The following is a 16,804-nucleotide window of genomic DNA, read 5'->3' as shown; positions in this document are numbered from 1 at the left end:
AAGCCATGGTTTTCTGGTAAATAGTACAAATTAGCCATATTCTGTATCACCTGACTATTTTTAATGACTACGTCTTTTCTGTTCATTATCAAAGCCTATATAAAGATCTCAATGACTGTAAGGTAGATATATATTCACATAAATTTTTACATAATTATTCATATAATTTTTACTGTTATTCCTTCCCCTTAATTGTGTTTTGTTTGTTTGTTTTGGTATTTCTGTTTGGTTTTCTCTCTTATCATAGCTACTAAACAAGAAGCTTCTAGTACTTCAAAGGCAATGCTGATGGTTGAACATTTCTCTTGGAAATGTGCAACTCCTGGGGAGCATGTGCTGAAGATGCATACATATGCAACCAAAGCTACTGTGTTAAATCTTCCTGTTGGGTATGTATGAGCCTTCATTTCTGAAGGCTTCTTTATGCTTAGGGATTGAGATGATTTTTTACTTTATGTAGTAACTAAGGTTTTATTTTCTAAAACATATGTTTTTGAAATATCAAACTGTTTGATAGCTAAGATTTGGTAAGTCTGCAAAATTGCTAGGAATTTAAAATAATTAACCAAGCCCTTATAAAGATTTTGAACTTTTTGATCTTGTTTAAGAGTACTTAGCAAGACAAATCATGTTTGTTAGTTTATACGTTTTAATACAAAAATATTATGAACTAGAATACAAATTTTACTTAACATTATTTCTAACTAGAATGATTTTGAGATATTTCTCAAAATGCCAACAAAAATAAAAAGATTAGGATTTTTAGTGGAACTATGAAAGAATAATGCACGAGGTTCATAGCTTTTCTTGAAATAGGATTTATGAACCATGAAAGGAGAAATTCTGAGGGCATCCAAGAAGCCTTGCATAGCTTACCTCACATTCTAAAGTTGTTCCAAAACTGTATTACTAGTGCTTAATATAATTTATTTATCTTCGTATGTAACTCCATATATGTAGCGTAGAGCATTGCCTGATTATTAAAATAAATAGATAAAAGGCAAAAGCCTTTGATATTTGTTAGTTTCTGAAAATGTTTCCCATGAAAGAAGATGACATCACTGTATCTTGCCCTAAGCAGGAGGTTGCTGACTAATTCATTGAGGCTTTTTACATTTCCAAAAATAGAAATACACCAGTTTTATCTCAAAAAGATGACACAAAATGTATTTGAAAAGTAATGACCTGAACTTTCAGCTTGCTTTTTTTCTGCTCTCCTAAGATAATTTATCTTTCTTAAAATATAAATCAGTATCATGCTACATACTTAGAGTACAACAAAATGTACTTTAGACAATTGATTGCGTATATATCAAATATGTGTCATATATTTTAAATCCCTTAAAACAACAAACAAATAAATAGGCATAGAGAAAAAACCACACAACACTAGCATGTTGATATTAAAATTAGATCTTTAATGTAGCCCTCTAATTGTCTGGATTTGGATTAATATAGAAAAGATACTATTCTGATTGTAGGTTAGTTCTTTGGCACGTGCATTTCCTAAGCATAGTTTCCAAATTTGCATACCGCTGCCCTCTGCGAAGCCAAAATAAATTCTTCTTCTTGCACCTGCAAACTTCAAAGCTACTAGAGATACAGGCAATTCTAAAAGTTAAGTATCCCACTTTTGATTTTCTCTCCTCTATTCAGGCTTTCAGTAAGCCTTAATTTACAGCAGGTGTGGGAAACAAATGGGCTTATATTGACTGCTGCCCCCTTTTCATTCCAAATGAGAAATGACTTGCTCAGCCTGGAAGGCAGTTTCTTCCCTCTGCCTCTTGGTTGCCAGGGGGCACCTCACATTTCACTCCAAAGAAGATACGATTAAAAAAAATCTTTTGGGATGTGGTTAGCAATATAACTCTCCTTTCTTATTCTCACTGCTGTATCTCTGTTTAAAACAAAATTGCAGCTTTTACAAACCTACTGAGCTAAATGCCATTCTGACAATGATATAAGACCATGAAACTTCCCTATTTAATGGCAATAGATTTCTCAAGTATTTCAGATGGACTGTAGGAAAATACTCACTGGAGAGAGGAGCTTGAGACCCCAGTGTTGTATAACCATAGTTGGGAATATTTTGACTTATGATTGGAACCTGTTGTAGAGTATGGTGAGCTAAACAAGAATAAGATGGGCATATGCCAATAACACATACTGAATTTCTGTTGTTTGCCACCTGAGTAGATAACAGTTGGATGGTTTGGCCCACAGTTGCTACACAAAGCCACCAATCTGAAAGGTTCATCTACCAAGCGTCTGTTAAATTTTTCTGTTTTTTACCGCTGCAAACATGGAAATTATGGTCTAATTTATTTTTATGACCAGAACATTTATCTTCCTATCAAAGTTTTCTAAAGCAAATGTGTTTTTAAGTGTAGCTACCTGACTGAAGGATTTGGGGTGTATCCACCTGAAATATTGAAATCATGTATTTTGATATAGAAAAGAGAGTAAAATCTAATAAATAAACAAATAAAATAGTGACTTTTCTGATTTTACCTACAGCCTATACCTGGAAGTTTTTGCAAAGCAAGAAGTTAGAAATGCATGATTTGAAGAGCTAGAAAAATCTAGGAAAGGATTTCACTTTTGCCAAATGTTTGTATGAAAGGAAAATCTAAGATTTATTATGACTTTAAAACAAAATTTTTTTTTTTTTTTCTTTAATGTAGGCGACACATACTGCTGTTCACAGTAAGTTCTCCCATAGGGTACCATATTCATCTCTGTAGCATGGTGCCATGTGTTTTTGGAGAAGAGGATGCTGTGATTCCAAGTCTAGAAAAGGTATGCATAGCAAGAACCAGTCAAACATCATGCTAAAGCTGTTTCTGACTGTTATTTAGTTTTAAAGTGAAGTACTGTTGGATCATCATTTAGTTATTATGTTTCAGTATGAAATAGATGAATAGATAAAAGAAATATGTTTTATAACAAGTACCAAGTTGGATTTTGCAACAGTTGTCTTGTATAAATGTGGAAGTAAGCATCAGATAGTATAGTAGTTCACAGAGAACAGCAGTGTGGAATGGAATACTCAAAATACTCTTGCTGAAATACATATGTCAGAGGTTGTGTATAAGTTCTCTGTTGGAGGCATGTGGTAAAATACTTGTACAAATATCATTCCATATTCAAACGTACCTGTCTAGTAAAAATAAATTGTCACATCAATAACATTTGTTTTGTCCCATGAGATCACATATTACTCACTGAGTCCCAGAGTAGCTTTTATCCCTAAAATAAACAATTGATTCAAACAATTTTTCATTACTGAGATAAGACGCCACAGGGAGTAATTACTACAGCTTTTGGTCTTCTTTGCATACATTCCAGACAGATATCACTGACATTCATATTTTCAAGATTTCTTTGGCAAGTGCTATGCCCAAATAATTGGCATGGACAGATGGGGAGGGAGTGTAGCTTCTAGAGCTCAGTTGTGCAGTAAAATAAAATTAAAAGATGAGTATAACAACAAATTTATATAGCAATGTTGATCATCCTGGGCAAGCTCTGGAAGCGTGGGATCCATGAGTGGACAGTGGGGTGGATTGAGAACTGGCTGGATGGCAGAGCTCAGAGGTTTGTGCCCAATGGTGCTGAGTCTAGTTGGAGGCCTGTGGCTAGTGGTGTCCCCCAGCACTCAGTACTGGGTCCAGTGCTATTCAACTTATTCATCAATGACCTAGATGAAGGGACAGAATGCACCCTCAGCAAATTTGCTGATTATACAAAGCTTGGCGGAGTGGCTGACATACTGGAAGACTGTGTGGCCATTCAGAGGGACCTGGACAGGCTAGAGAGTTGGGCGGAGAGGAACCTCATGAGGTTCAACAAGGGCAAGCGCAGCGTGCTGCACCTGGGGAGGAACAGCCTCCGGCACCAGTACAGGTTGAGGGCTGACCTGCTGGAGAGCAGCTCTGCAGAAAGGGACATGGGGGTTGTGGTGGACAACAAGTTAAACATGAGCCAGCAGTGTGCCCTTGTAGCCAAGAAGGCCAATGTGATCCTAGCCTGAATCAGGAGGAATGTGGACATCAGGTCGAGAGAGGTGATCCTCCCCCTCTACTTAGCCCTGGTGAGGCCACACCTGGAGTATTGTGTCCAGTTCTGGGCTCCCCAGTACAAGACGGACATAGAACTTCTAGAGAGGGACCAACGTAGAGCCACGAAGATGATTAAGGGATTGGAGTATCTGTCTTATGAGGAAAGACTAAGCGAGTTGGGCCTATTTAGCCTAGAGAAGAGGAGACTGAGAGGGGAACTTACCAATCTCTATAAATAGCTGAGGGGACAATGTAAAGAGGATGGGGCCAAACTTTTCTCAGTGGTGACCAGTGATAGGACAAGGGGTAATGGGTATAAATTGAACCACAGGATGTTTCATCACCATATAAGGAAGAACTTCTTTACAGTTCGAGTGACAGAGCACTGGAACAGGCTGCCCAGAGAGTTTGTAAGGTCTCCTTCTTTGGAGATATTCAAAATCCGCCTGGATGCAATCCTGTGTAACATGCTCTAGGTGAGACCCTGCTTGAGCAGAGGGGTTGGACTAGATGATCTGTGGAGGTCCCTTCCAACCTCAAACATTCTGTGATGCTGTGAATCAGGGTCCTAATAATTGAACATTAAAACAGCTTAGGTAAATTTACAATGTTTATTGCAGCAAAGAGGTTTAAATGTGAGAAGCTGTGGCATTAAAAAATGACTTTTGGCTAGACTATTCCCTTTACTTCAGAGTATCATTAGCAGGAAAGTGTCCACATTTTTGCACAGAAATCCTGATGAAGATTAATGATGACTTAGGCAGCATGTATTTGGACTTTTTTTCAGGAAGACACAAATACTCATCTATACCCTTTTATAACAGAAAAGATGCTGTGCATTTCAGATGACAGCAGTCATCTTAACACTGCGGTAGAAAGTTTATATGTGCATCTTATTTTTGAATAAATGTTCTAGAACTAAAGATATAGGAAAAATAAAATCCGTAATAGATATGCATTATGCTACCTGTTATAATGTTGTAATATTTGCATTTCAATAGCTAAAGTCAGTGAAATTTTGCATGTTTTGAATTTTGATTAAATTTAAATTTTGAATACATAATTGATTTTATTGTTTATAAAATTAATAACAATCAGTTGATTTAAGAAAAATTTAATACTTCAGCACAGGAAAAAAGCCCTTGTATACTGTCACAGCCTACAAATGAAACAAAAGAAAATCTTAGAACAATCTTGCTAACAATGGTTGGTTTTCTGCTTTTTCCCCAGGAGAGCTTCAGATTTATAGAACAAGCTACAGCTATCCTGAAAGCTATTGGTAATGTGATAAATAATTTCAGCAATAAGCCTGAACTTTCTGAAGCCTTGAAGGAGCTGAAGCTAGCTCACTGTCCTCCTGGCCTCCACAGTACTGGAATGGCTGAAGAACACTTCAAGGTGAACAAACAATTTTAATGGACATGTATCTAAAGGCTACAGAAGTCAGATAACGGCTTAACATTGTTGTCTACTTCAAACCAATGACTATACTTTTAAAAAGGACATCACAACAGTTTCAAATGTGGCATTCATCATTAACTGAATGCATAAATGAAACTTGCAATGGTGTACCATAATTATCTCCTCTTGGTATGAACACATTTTAATATGTGCGCTACGTGCTCTGAATTTTAGCCTCTGGTTTAACAGTTTCATTAAGCACTTTTTGGGGCACGAAACATCAGCAACTTAATTTTATGACTTAAGTTTAGATTTAAAAAACACTACCTGAAATGGAAAAAAAAAAAAAAATCCAACATGATTCCTTTCTGTGCCCAATATTGATGGTACAGGAAAACATTGATACAACATATGTTACTGTAGACAGCAATGAATTTTTGTTTCAGGCATGCCATTTCCAAGTTTATTTTGTGTTGTTTTGAAACTGCCACGTTCTTATTTCACTTTTATGCTCTGTGTGTGTGATGAATTCAATGGTCTTTGTATACATGATAAAAAAGTTACACTTTCTGTGTAGACCTCTGTACTGTAACTTTTCATTATTATGAAGAGTGCAACAAAAACATGATATAAGAAGGTATGGTAATTTGAATGTCTATGTAAACGTTGATAGTACTGCTAGCGCTTTTTTTTTTTTTTTTTTTTTTTTTTTACAGTCGATGCTTTATATATTCCAGCTTCACTTTCATCAAAGTACTGGAAAGTTCACACAGTTTAGATTGTTTATTTTAGAAGACTGAATAGAAGAAAGGGCACCATATTCTTAAAATCAATTATATTAAAACAATAGAGCACCTAAGTCATTTTTTTGATGTAAAGGCTTAATACCAGGCTCAAAATCAGCAAAACAGCAGAACTATAAGCGGTTCCAGGTGCATCTCTTATGAAAGAGCCAATTTTCATGCCAAGTCCAACATGGACTCTCTGCATTTGGACTTGCATTTTGACAATGCATTGCATTGGACTCTCAACCAAGTCCAAAAAGTCCTCTCTGAAATGGAAAATACAAATTTTAAATGTATTTTCTACTATGAAATGTGTAAAACTTAGGGACTTGAAGAAAAATTCAGGAGGCATCTCTCTTCTCCCCTCACAAAACCAGTATATATATTTGTAAAGGAATAAGAAAAACAAACAAACAAAAATAAAATAAATGAGAGGCACTGAATTAGCCAACAGTGATTCATGAATGAAAATATGGAAATAATCTATCTTTAATATAGACAATGAAAAATGATTCTGAATATAAACATGTATTAAAGTAATTTCTCTCTTCACCAGTGCTAATTTTTTCAAAGGAAGTTTTTATTAACATTACTATACATAACTGGAGATAAAATGTTTCCAGAAAGCAGAACAATTTGGAAATAAGGTCAATGAAAGAGAAAAATTATCAGATAAATATTTTTCCATTGAGTTATTACTCTGTTCTTTAGTTCAAATCGTGAGACAGGCTCTGAAAAACACACTTTAAAATTTCTAATCTAGCCAGGGATGGAAAAAGGGACTGCATTTCTGCTTGTTAAAGAGCATCAAGTTGTTGAGAGTAAAACATCACTTTAGTCCAATAAATAAGACACCAAGTTTTCCCCTTTTATCCATCAGTATATTCTAACTTTTAATAGTGGTACCATCGATTAATTCAGTATGCCCATTTAGTTGTTTGTCTCTGTTCTAAAACTTCTAATAAGAATGCCATTTGTCGTGATGGCAATTGTGTGTTCTTACATCCTCTGGTCTGAGACAATCAGCTCACTTTACATAGACTGATAAACTATTTTGGGATGATAAAAACATGCTTTACATTCTGTCCTGTATTTAAAAAGTCAGGTACGAAACAGGTTTTCTCTTGATTGCTGGCATGAAGCACTGTAGTCCCACAGTGAGGACTAATTTTCAGTTACTGTATGAGAGGAACTTAAACATGTAATGAAAAATAAAATTAAACAGTTTTTGCAACTTTAATGAGGAACAATATAAATCAGCTTTTGAAAATGAATAATTCTCTGATAAATGTTTTTCTTCTTTTTGATTTTAGGTTTTCAATAGTGCATTTTGGTATTTGATTAAATATGTTTTGGGCAAGAAGGTTCCTTACAGATACAAATTTGCCTTCAGGTCCTTCACTTTGGATTTTAAAGACACTGAGATTTTTGAGGATGACAGTGTGTCTTCAGGTACTGGACCAGTATTGTTAATCACTTCAAACATATCTGCCATTCTTATTTTGGAGGGAATTAACTCTTCACTAATCTTGTGTTTTCTCTCCTGGTTCATTAAGAATGAGAAATGGTTTGCTTCCTATGAGATGCCCAAGATTTCTGACAGATCTGATAATAGAACTAATCCTTGTCTTTGTTCCAGAAAGTATGTTTATGTTTTATTAATTTATAAAATTGCTCTTTGTCTTCTTTGAATTGCATTTGTCAGTATTAATGAGCACTTACAGATACTTTATTTTACCTGGTATACTGCAGTTCATGGATCTCTTTCAAATTATCATCTGAAATGAATTTAAATAGCTACAGTGTACATGAAATGAGAGCAAGGGAAGGCTCAAGTTACTACCTTTACTGAAAGTTCTATTTCTTGGTGGTGGATTAATTACCTGCTCTCCCTCCCCCTTTCCTCCCTCTCCTTCCCTCCCCCCCCCCCCCCCCCCCCCCCCCCCCCTTTTCTTTTTTGAAGCCTATTAGTTGCCAAATCATTGCATTTGCTGGCTAGTATTCTGGCTAGTCACACGTGTAGTGTGGGAACTAGCTACAGCACTGTCCACCTCATCTCCAGCCTGTGATTAGGGTAAGTTAGCTATCTGAAGGTACTGTGGGAGGGATCATGATATTATATGGAATGTGACAGGAAGTTTGGTGACACTGAATGGGGCAATAAGGTGTGCAGGCTTTGCTGGTTCCCCTTCCCAGAATAATTCTCTCATTGCAGGTTCTTTTCCTCATTTTATATGCAGGCTGGAGGCATAAAGGGTTAGAATTAAGTTCACCTGGCAGCCAGATACATGGCTCTTTTCCATTTCCATAGGCTTGTTTTACTATCTGTGTAACTTTTTAATCTATTAATATTTATTTTATTAATGTAAGCTTTATGTTTATGGCTTCATAACAAGACAAAAAGAATTAATCTGAAAAATTGGCATGAAGATGCATTTTCATCATTTAAAGATCATTCTTTCAGGGTTACTTAGCTTCCCCTTCTACAGTTATGAACTTACAATATGAAGTCTTTGCTCTTGGTCAACAAAAAAATGATATTACTTTCCTTTCATTAGTCAATTTATTTTGGAAAGTCGATATAAAAAAAGTCATTAAAATTTACATGAGTATATTTACTGACAAAATAATGTAATAAATTTTGAGAAAGCACCTATATTTGTCTCTGTTGTTGCTTTAAAGGGGATTTTCCTCCAAGTCTCTCTTCTGAAGGTTATTGGTTTTGATATATAAAAGATGAAGAATCGGACAGAATGACTGCATAACTCAATGCGTTTTTCAGATTTATATTCTAGGACAAGAGTAAAAGTTATAAGGGCCCGTTTGTTGACATTTGTAACAATACTTGAAGTCGACAACACCTGTCACATTTTTCAAGATGATTGTGCAACTAATTTCTGTATTCCAAAAAAAAATCCAACATTAAGTACTTGTCAACAATAAACAAGAAGGTATTTTTACATTAGATTTGAATAATCAACACAGCTAGAATATATGAAGTTTTCATATAGCAAAGACGTCATACATGTTACTGAATTATAAGGTACAGCGTGGCAGATTATTTTTGTTTGTTTTGATTCTCCACCTAAATCATAAAAAGTGGAAGAAATGTATGGCAAAGAAAATTTTTATTTCAGTTTGCTTTCCTACAGTGTAAAATTTATCTTTTTAATTTTGTTGCTTTTCCAGACCTAAATCACAAAAGGTTGGAAAGTGAATTGTTTCCCTTTGCCTTTATTTACCTTTGGATGTATATATTTTGCCCTGCTTGATAAAGATTGCATTAGAGTAAGTGCATGCTTTTGTTCAGGTTCCATCCCAGAATGCTAAAGTAATGGAGACAGCTACATTAGAAAAAGCATAAAGCAAGCCAAATGGTGGGGGAAAAAGTAGGTAGATAGTAGGAAAGCACAAGTGACAAATGCATTATAGGAATGCCTAGAAGGACCTGGTTTATCTGGCCTGCAACAACACTGCTGCATTGTCAGGTTAGTTGCACAGATCGTATCACAACTTGAATTATAATCCTTTGAAAACTAACAGTTATCACTGTAAAGTACCGTAATAGATGAATGAAATCTTTTTGTTGTCTGTGTCTGAGGGTAGATCTATGCAAGTCTGAACTTTAAATGCCACCTCCATTTTGTATTAGCATATTCATTTTGCACTGTGTGCTAAATACCCCACAAGACTTGCCCAGGGCAAGGTATGTCACAATGTACTGCAGTTAGTAGCCCTTTCTGGCAAAGTTTCTGAGAAATCACCCTGAAAACAACTTAGTGACATTGATCTGTCTGCCAAATACCATCCGACCCTATGGAACAGCTGGCACAGGAGCCACAGGAGATGTGAAAGTCCATGCAGTATGACAAAAAGATAGAAGGTTCTGAAGCTGATTGCTTCTCCATGTCATGGCTGTTCCATGGTTTTCTGGAGAGATAGAGTAGATAGAGACTGCAGAACTTCAGGGAATCGTGAGATACAGAATTTACGGAGGTGTGTGATGCTTCTTAGAAAAGAAAGCCTATCAGGATGATGTTACACGGGACAAGGTGAGACGGTCTTAATAGTTCAATGCTGCTTGGCTGCTCTCTGTTGCACGCTCCCTCCGCTTACTCTTTACTGGTTTTCTTGGACTCTGTAATGAACCAACTCAGTTCACTAACTGTCTCTGGCACTGATTTCTAAGTCTAGAGTCTTGGTCACTTGACAATCATTTAGGCACAATTCAAAGGTTACATTTCTTTCTTGTGGATAAATTCCACCTTTAAAGTTGTAGAGTGCCTTTTGAGTGCAGTTCTGTAAGAATCTTCTGGTCTAAAACTTTATCTTGTCTAGAAGTCAAGCTGTTAGCTATAAGGTTATCTGTGTAAACCATATTTGAGAAATCCTATACCAGCCCGGTTCTCTCCTGGAACAAGCTTTTCTTTCTTGAAATAGTGGTTAAGAGGGTGATCACACAGTTATGTGGTGGGACTGAAGGGATAACTCTAGACATTTGTTTCCTCTTCCACTCTGTTTGGATTCGAACTTGAGTTCCAATACAGGGGAGGGAAGGTTTGCCACTAATTGACTGAATATGTAAAGTGTCTCTCTAGTACTATATGCAAAATGGACCTAATCAATAAAAGCATTATATTGCATTGCCTACAGTATCCACACTATCAGGAGAAAATTGCAACTGATTTATCTGTTGAACTAAGTTTTGTTAGGCTGCTTGGAGAACTTCATTTTCTTTAATAGCAGTGTATCTTGTAATTAACAAATAAAACAGGTCAGAAATACCTGATGAATCAGTTTAATTGTAATGTCAAATGCTGATCATTTGAAGCATCCCCTAGCAAATATTTTTTGATTTAAAGCATTTCACAATACCACACATCTCTGTTTAAAAGACAAAATACTGAGAAATGTGAAGTCAAAACGAAGCTTATAGATCAGAATATTTAATTTTGGCTAGCATTACTTTGACTCATGTTATAAATCAAAATATTTTTGTTCTTATGAAAATGTATTTGAAAAATAAATTTAAAAATACATCTTTAAGAACATGTAATTTTACAAAACATTCAGTGTTTCACAGTGTTTCCAATTTTCACCCTGATTTGGTGTAACTTTTGACAGTTCACATGAATAAGTAGTGAGGTTTTGTCATTTCTGTGCATGACACTGCAACCAAGTTACCGTATTTGTATATTTAGAAACAAATCAACATTTAATTGACTGTATATCCATATATTCTTTAGCCTCACAGATTAGACCAGATGGCCTCCAATGGTCCCCTCCAGTCTATATTATTCTCTGCTTACAAGCTTCTATCTTATAAAAGTGGCTGTACTGTGAATCTTGTTGAGTTCTGATCTGTCCTCTGTTGAAGTGGTGTTGTGTAACACCACTACACAGAGTGTTTCAGAGCCACTAGATATTAAAGAAGCTTTCTGGGGTTTGGAAATAAGACAATAATAAGGATTGATGGTTGGAAGCAATCAATCTTATCAATGTTTGACACAAGAGATCGGATTGAAATGTGTGATCTTCTAGTTGATGACAGCATTATCTTTTCTTAAGCTAGTGTGTCCCACGTTTCAAGCAGCGCTCTCTCCTCCTTTTTGTTTGTTGGTATTTCATTTTGGAGCACAGTTTCCTTCCCTTCTCTCTGTCTCACCCTCCTCACTGTACATAGTTGCAGTTCCAAACTGGCCTCCTGGCACTGCTTCCTTGTAGTGCTGCTCCCCGTACCCTCTCCCTAAATCCTGGTACTGATGGCTTCCAGGATGCTAATTCTAGGCAAGGATTCCTTCACAGAGTTCATTAGTAATTTTTCAGATCCTACTGATTTCTGTTCCACTCAAAAACTCCTTGATAACAGAAAGTCACAGTCAGATAAATGAACTTCCACTTTATCATAGATCCTACCCTTAATCTACAGCTCCTTAGCAAAGGCTGAATATAATATTTTGAATAATGTTAATGTTTAAATTATTACTTCATAAAATGATCAGATTGAGAGAGAGAATCACTTAAAATATTATGAGGCTCTTAAGCTATATGGAGATTCAGGCTTTGATGCATCAAATTCTATTGGCTTATGTTTGGAAGGTTATTTTGAAATTATATTAAAAGATTTGTTTTTTAAAAATACACTGAAATAGCTGTCTGTAAAAAGAAGTAAGGACTTGATGATTTGGTATTTGGCAGTAGCACAGTAGCTGCATGCTAACTTTATAATTACACAGTATGTGGTGTCTATTTTTATCATTATAGGAGGAAAATGTTAGGAGACACATTTTTGTCATATATGGAAGTCTTATGCATAAACCACTGTGTTTCTCTAATATAGCTCTCAAATCATTTGTTTATTTTTTCACTTCATAGCAAGCAGCTACAGGACTTCCAGCTTTAATGATGTTGCTCATTCTCTTACCCTTACTTCGGAGAGTTCTGAGGTTAATTCCCCTGGTAGCTGGCAGAAAAGAATTCCCACTTTTGAAGAAGAAGCAGCGGCTCTTAAACTCCAAGCCATTTGGAGGGGGGCTTATGTGAGGAAAGTATTGAACAGCAGAAAACCAGGTGTGTCCTTTAAAAGTAGCTTTTAAAAAAAAATATTTCATGCTTCATCTTGTTCAAATATTTAAAGATTTTGTTCCTAATTATACCTAGTTAAAGTGAACCAAAATGCAGTAGAACATTATAGTTCAATGAATAATCTCATATAAATCTATGAAGTGTTCAACCTAGCCACTTAGCACATGTGATTCTAAAAAGTAATGTAAGACACCTGCCATTGATTTCCATAAATATTAAAGCAGAATCTACATTAAGATAGTTTTAGCTTAGAGCTGAGTTAAAAGTTTATTTTCTACAAAAGCAAGTAAAAGTTTTAAATATGTATGTGTCCTTCTTTTACATCATTGCAACAAGTAGGTTTGTCTGTGTTTTTCTAAACTATATTTTAACACTGTCATGTTGATTTGTGATGAGACATACAGTAGAAATTACAGGAAAATATGTATGGACAGCTGTGATGAGAGAATCCTAAGGAAATTAATAAAGTAATACATTTGGAGAGTTTCTCTGTCTGTACATTCATGTGTATTTGTGTTTTATTTTCTTGGTCTTTTTTTTTTTTTTTTTTGTTTTAATGTGTATAGCAAATAACAATTTGAACTTAGGCTTTAAGAAACCTAAATGTCATTGGCAGAGTTTAGTATTTCCAATGATTTTAAACTGGTTTAAAGAAATGTTCTGATAAAGGTAGTAGGAAAAGGTGGTGTGAGTGTACAAGTGAAAAAGTGAGAAAAGGTGATCGGAGATGGGGAGAGAGAAAGATCTTAAACAACAAATCCAACTAAGCTTTGGCCTAAAACCCTTTCTTTGTGTGCTTCTGAGGATCATTATGGTTTGTTTTTCATAGATTTGAATTCAGAGCACACTTAGGGAAGGCAGAAAAGCTCTCTTCAAGAGGACCTCCACAAACCATGACCATTTCAGTTCAGAGAACATAATGAAAAACTCTTATTAATCCTGTATCATGTATAATTCTATAAATGCTGACATAACCATTTCAAAGAGCATTATGATATTGATGAAGTATTTGGAGCATTCATAGTCTATCCAATCTAAATTTAATCTTTCTAAGGTCATAATAACTCTGTATTTTCACTCTATTTGAAGCCAGAGATCATCATTAAAAAACCTAGTCAGATACCCAGTTTATGACAGGCTGTTACAGTTCTGCTGGAAACTTTTTTTTGAGTCACATTACCTACATTTCAGTGTCCTGTGGGCAATGTGTAGGAGAGACTGATAGTGAATAAATACAATTCCTCTCCCAACAAGTCTATACAAGCACCTGAGGAATGTAATGGATAATCAGCAGAACACAGCATCAAAGGCTGGTCCTGTGTTCAAAAGATGTTATGCTGATGCTATGCTTCATTCTTAGGTATGTAAATAGAGGTATCTTACATAGCAGTTGAAGACTTGTGTTACATTTCTTAGCCAGCAATTCTATCATCTTAGTTGGACTACTGTGTCCAGCTGCAGTGTCTGCAGTCCAAGAAGAAAGATAGGTGACCAGATCTGGGTAGAGTTGTAAGGATCATGATTAAAGAAGTGTCTTGTACTTGTATACTGTTAGTTTTGAATTTGACAAAATGGAAGATTAAGAATTGCATCATTATAATCTGTAAGTATCCACATGAGAAAAGGAATTTGATAGCAAACAGGTCTTTAGTCTGAGATCTGAAGGGTTAATGAGGTCTTTAGTCTGAGATTCAAAGATTACAAGTTGAATACAGACACATTCAAACTAGAAAAAGAGGTACTTGTTTTAAAAAGTATAAGGTATTTACCAGAATAAAACAAGAGTTGTATTGGGTTTTCATCACTGAAAATTGTAAAATCAAAAATACACATCTAATTCAAAAAAGGCTTAATTCTTTACATGTGGTGAAACAGCATTTAACATGTTAACCAGGCTGTTATATGGAAAGTCAGATCACAAAGATACCTTCTAGCCTTACAGTATATGAATGTCTGAGGATCTTGACAAAGAAAACTGCTCTGTTTTGAGATACATGGTCACCTTTTACAAAGTCATCCCCATCTGCTAGAAATTCCTTCCTGACCTAGCATCATTGCTAGGGTTCTCTCTCTTGTATATTTGCCTGCACCTGTTGATCTACTCGAGTTATCTTTCAAACTTTCAACTCCTCATCAGTAAATCTAGTGCCACCTTTCTCCCAAATTATCACCTGCACCCAGTCTTACTTAAGGTTTTCCACCAAGTAGTCTAGTGTCCTATTAATTTATAAAAAGTGCCATTTGTAAATTAGGAGTTCTTGTAAGCTTTTACTTGTATTAACTCCTACAAATCCCAGAGCCTGGAATCTGCTCTTTTGATGATTCAGATTCTAGAGTTTTATCTTTTTAACTATATATGAGTACCTCAACTCCTTTCTTTAATTTTCTATAATGTCTTAGCTTCCCCTGATTAACCTCTACACTGCTACATTTAATTGAGGTATTTTCTTTACAGTGCTTCGCTGTTTGGCCTTTTTTTTTTTTTTTAATCATACTATTCTTCTATTCTTTGCCATTATCTATTTTTTTTTCTCTCTTACTTCTCATTGTGGTAAAGTGTAACTTTTTTCCCCATCTTCCTACTGTTTTGTTTGTTTATTTTTTCATTAATTGTTTATGCAATAAAGGAGGATTTCACATAACTTTGGTCTTGGAAAGTTAAATGTTAGAGGTCTAAAACAGTTGCCTAGTCTTCATTTTCATTCTGCAGATGGAAATAGACATCCTCAGATGGAAAGACAGGCTATCATCTGGGAGGTATCAGGCATGGGTGGGGTGAATTATCCCCTAGAGCTGTTTGATTCTCTTCTTTTTAGCTTCACAGATTGCCTAGGCACCTGCCCCTTAGTATTATAATTGCTACTGAGAGCTAAACAGTGTGCTCTCTGAGGACAGAGATCATCTCATATCAATGCAACATGTTATTGTGAAGGTCTGTAAATCAGAAAATATTAGTCACATCATTTTTGATGTTGTAGGAGTACTGAAAAGTACAAAGGTGATGATAAAGGAGTTTTCCTCTATCAAAGGAAAAAGTAGTTATCAGCTCTGTGAAACCTCTGTAAAATTCTAAATAAGATCCTAATGATTCGTAAGAAAATTAATTTGTGCAAGTAAGGTTTTTTGTGAGTATTTGGCAGGTGTATACTAAAAACAATAAAAATGTAGGTGCTACATACATTTTTCTAACTTATTTCATTATTTCTAGGTACTAAGGAAAACACTATTGTCAAAGAAACCTTGCAAAAATTGTGGACTGCAATTGAGTTAAATTTTGAACAGTGTGCTGTAATACTGTTAAGGTAATGAAGTTATCAATTCAACTATTTTATTGGTGCCAGTTCCATAGAATTGCCATAAATTGCTGTTTCACAAAATAAATGCACTAAACTGTTGAAAAGGATGAGATGCTTTCCATGAAGACATGCTCTGCTTTATTCTGTGTGCTTTACTTGCTTGAATAAAACTATATCACTTCTAATCATTAGGTAAGGATGTTACTAGAGGGTTTTTTTCCTAGAGCTTGAACTAGAATATTGTCTGTATTCTTCTGTACATTTTTTTTTAATATCCAGTAGGCTGTTTCATATGTATAAATCTGATGCTGATTCTTTGATTAAACATCTATCCAGATGATTTAAAGAAACCTTTTGATTCATGCTTCTGATTCATTTTAAGGAATCATGACTGACATTAGAAAGGCTATTTAATTCTAGCATAATTTATATCACTGGGGGCTCTGTTTGCAGCACTTGCTTGAAAGAAAATGTTTGTGTTCCCTGGTATTTAATAACAGCTTCTGCAAAGATAGCTGCACTAATTTCAACAGTGTTCCTTAAATCATTTTCAAGCATGACTGCCTTTGGGGATCACATATTTTCACAAAGTCCTTAAAAAATATCTCTGCAAGTGTTCACACAACCAGTCCAGCAGTAGACCAGCTCTGCTAAGGTTGAGGAGTGAAAACTAGCA

At 35.4% G+C, this 16,804-nt stretch overlaps 1 protein-coding gene across 1 annotated transcript in view; it reads left to right on the top strand.

Annotated features, from left to right (window-relative positions):
- ADGB (androglobin) overlaps positions 1-16,804 on the top strand; it is a 120,216-nt gene that overhangs the window by 65,839 nt on the left and 37,573 nt on the right. The window contains 6 exon segments of the mRNA XM_040553086.1: positions 248-389; positions 2,685-2,799; positions 5,292-5,459; positions 7,561-7,699; positions 12,623-12,817; positions 16,041-16,134. Of these exon segments, the coding sequence (XP_040409020.1) occupies positions 248-389; positions 2,685-2,799; positions 5,292-5,459; positions 7,561-7,699; positions 12,623-12,817; positions 16,041-16,134 (853 nt within the window).

Source organism: Cygnus olor, chromosome 3, assembly GCF_009769625.2.
Source record: "Cygnus olor isolate bCygOlo1 chromosome 3, bCygOlo1.pri.v2, whole genome shotgun sequence".
NCBI lineage: Eukaryota > Metazoa > Chordata > Aves > Anseriformes > Anatidae > Cygnus > Cygnus olor.
This window is presented reverse-complemented; position numbering and strand designations above follow the sequence as displayed.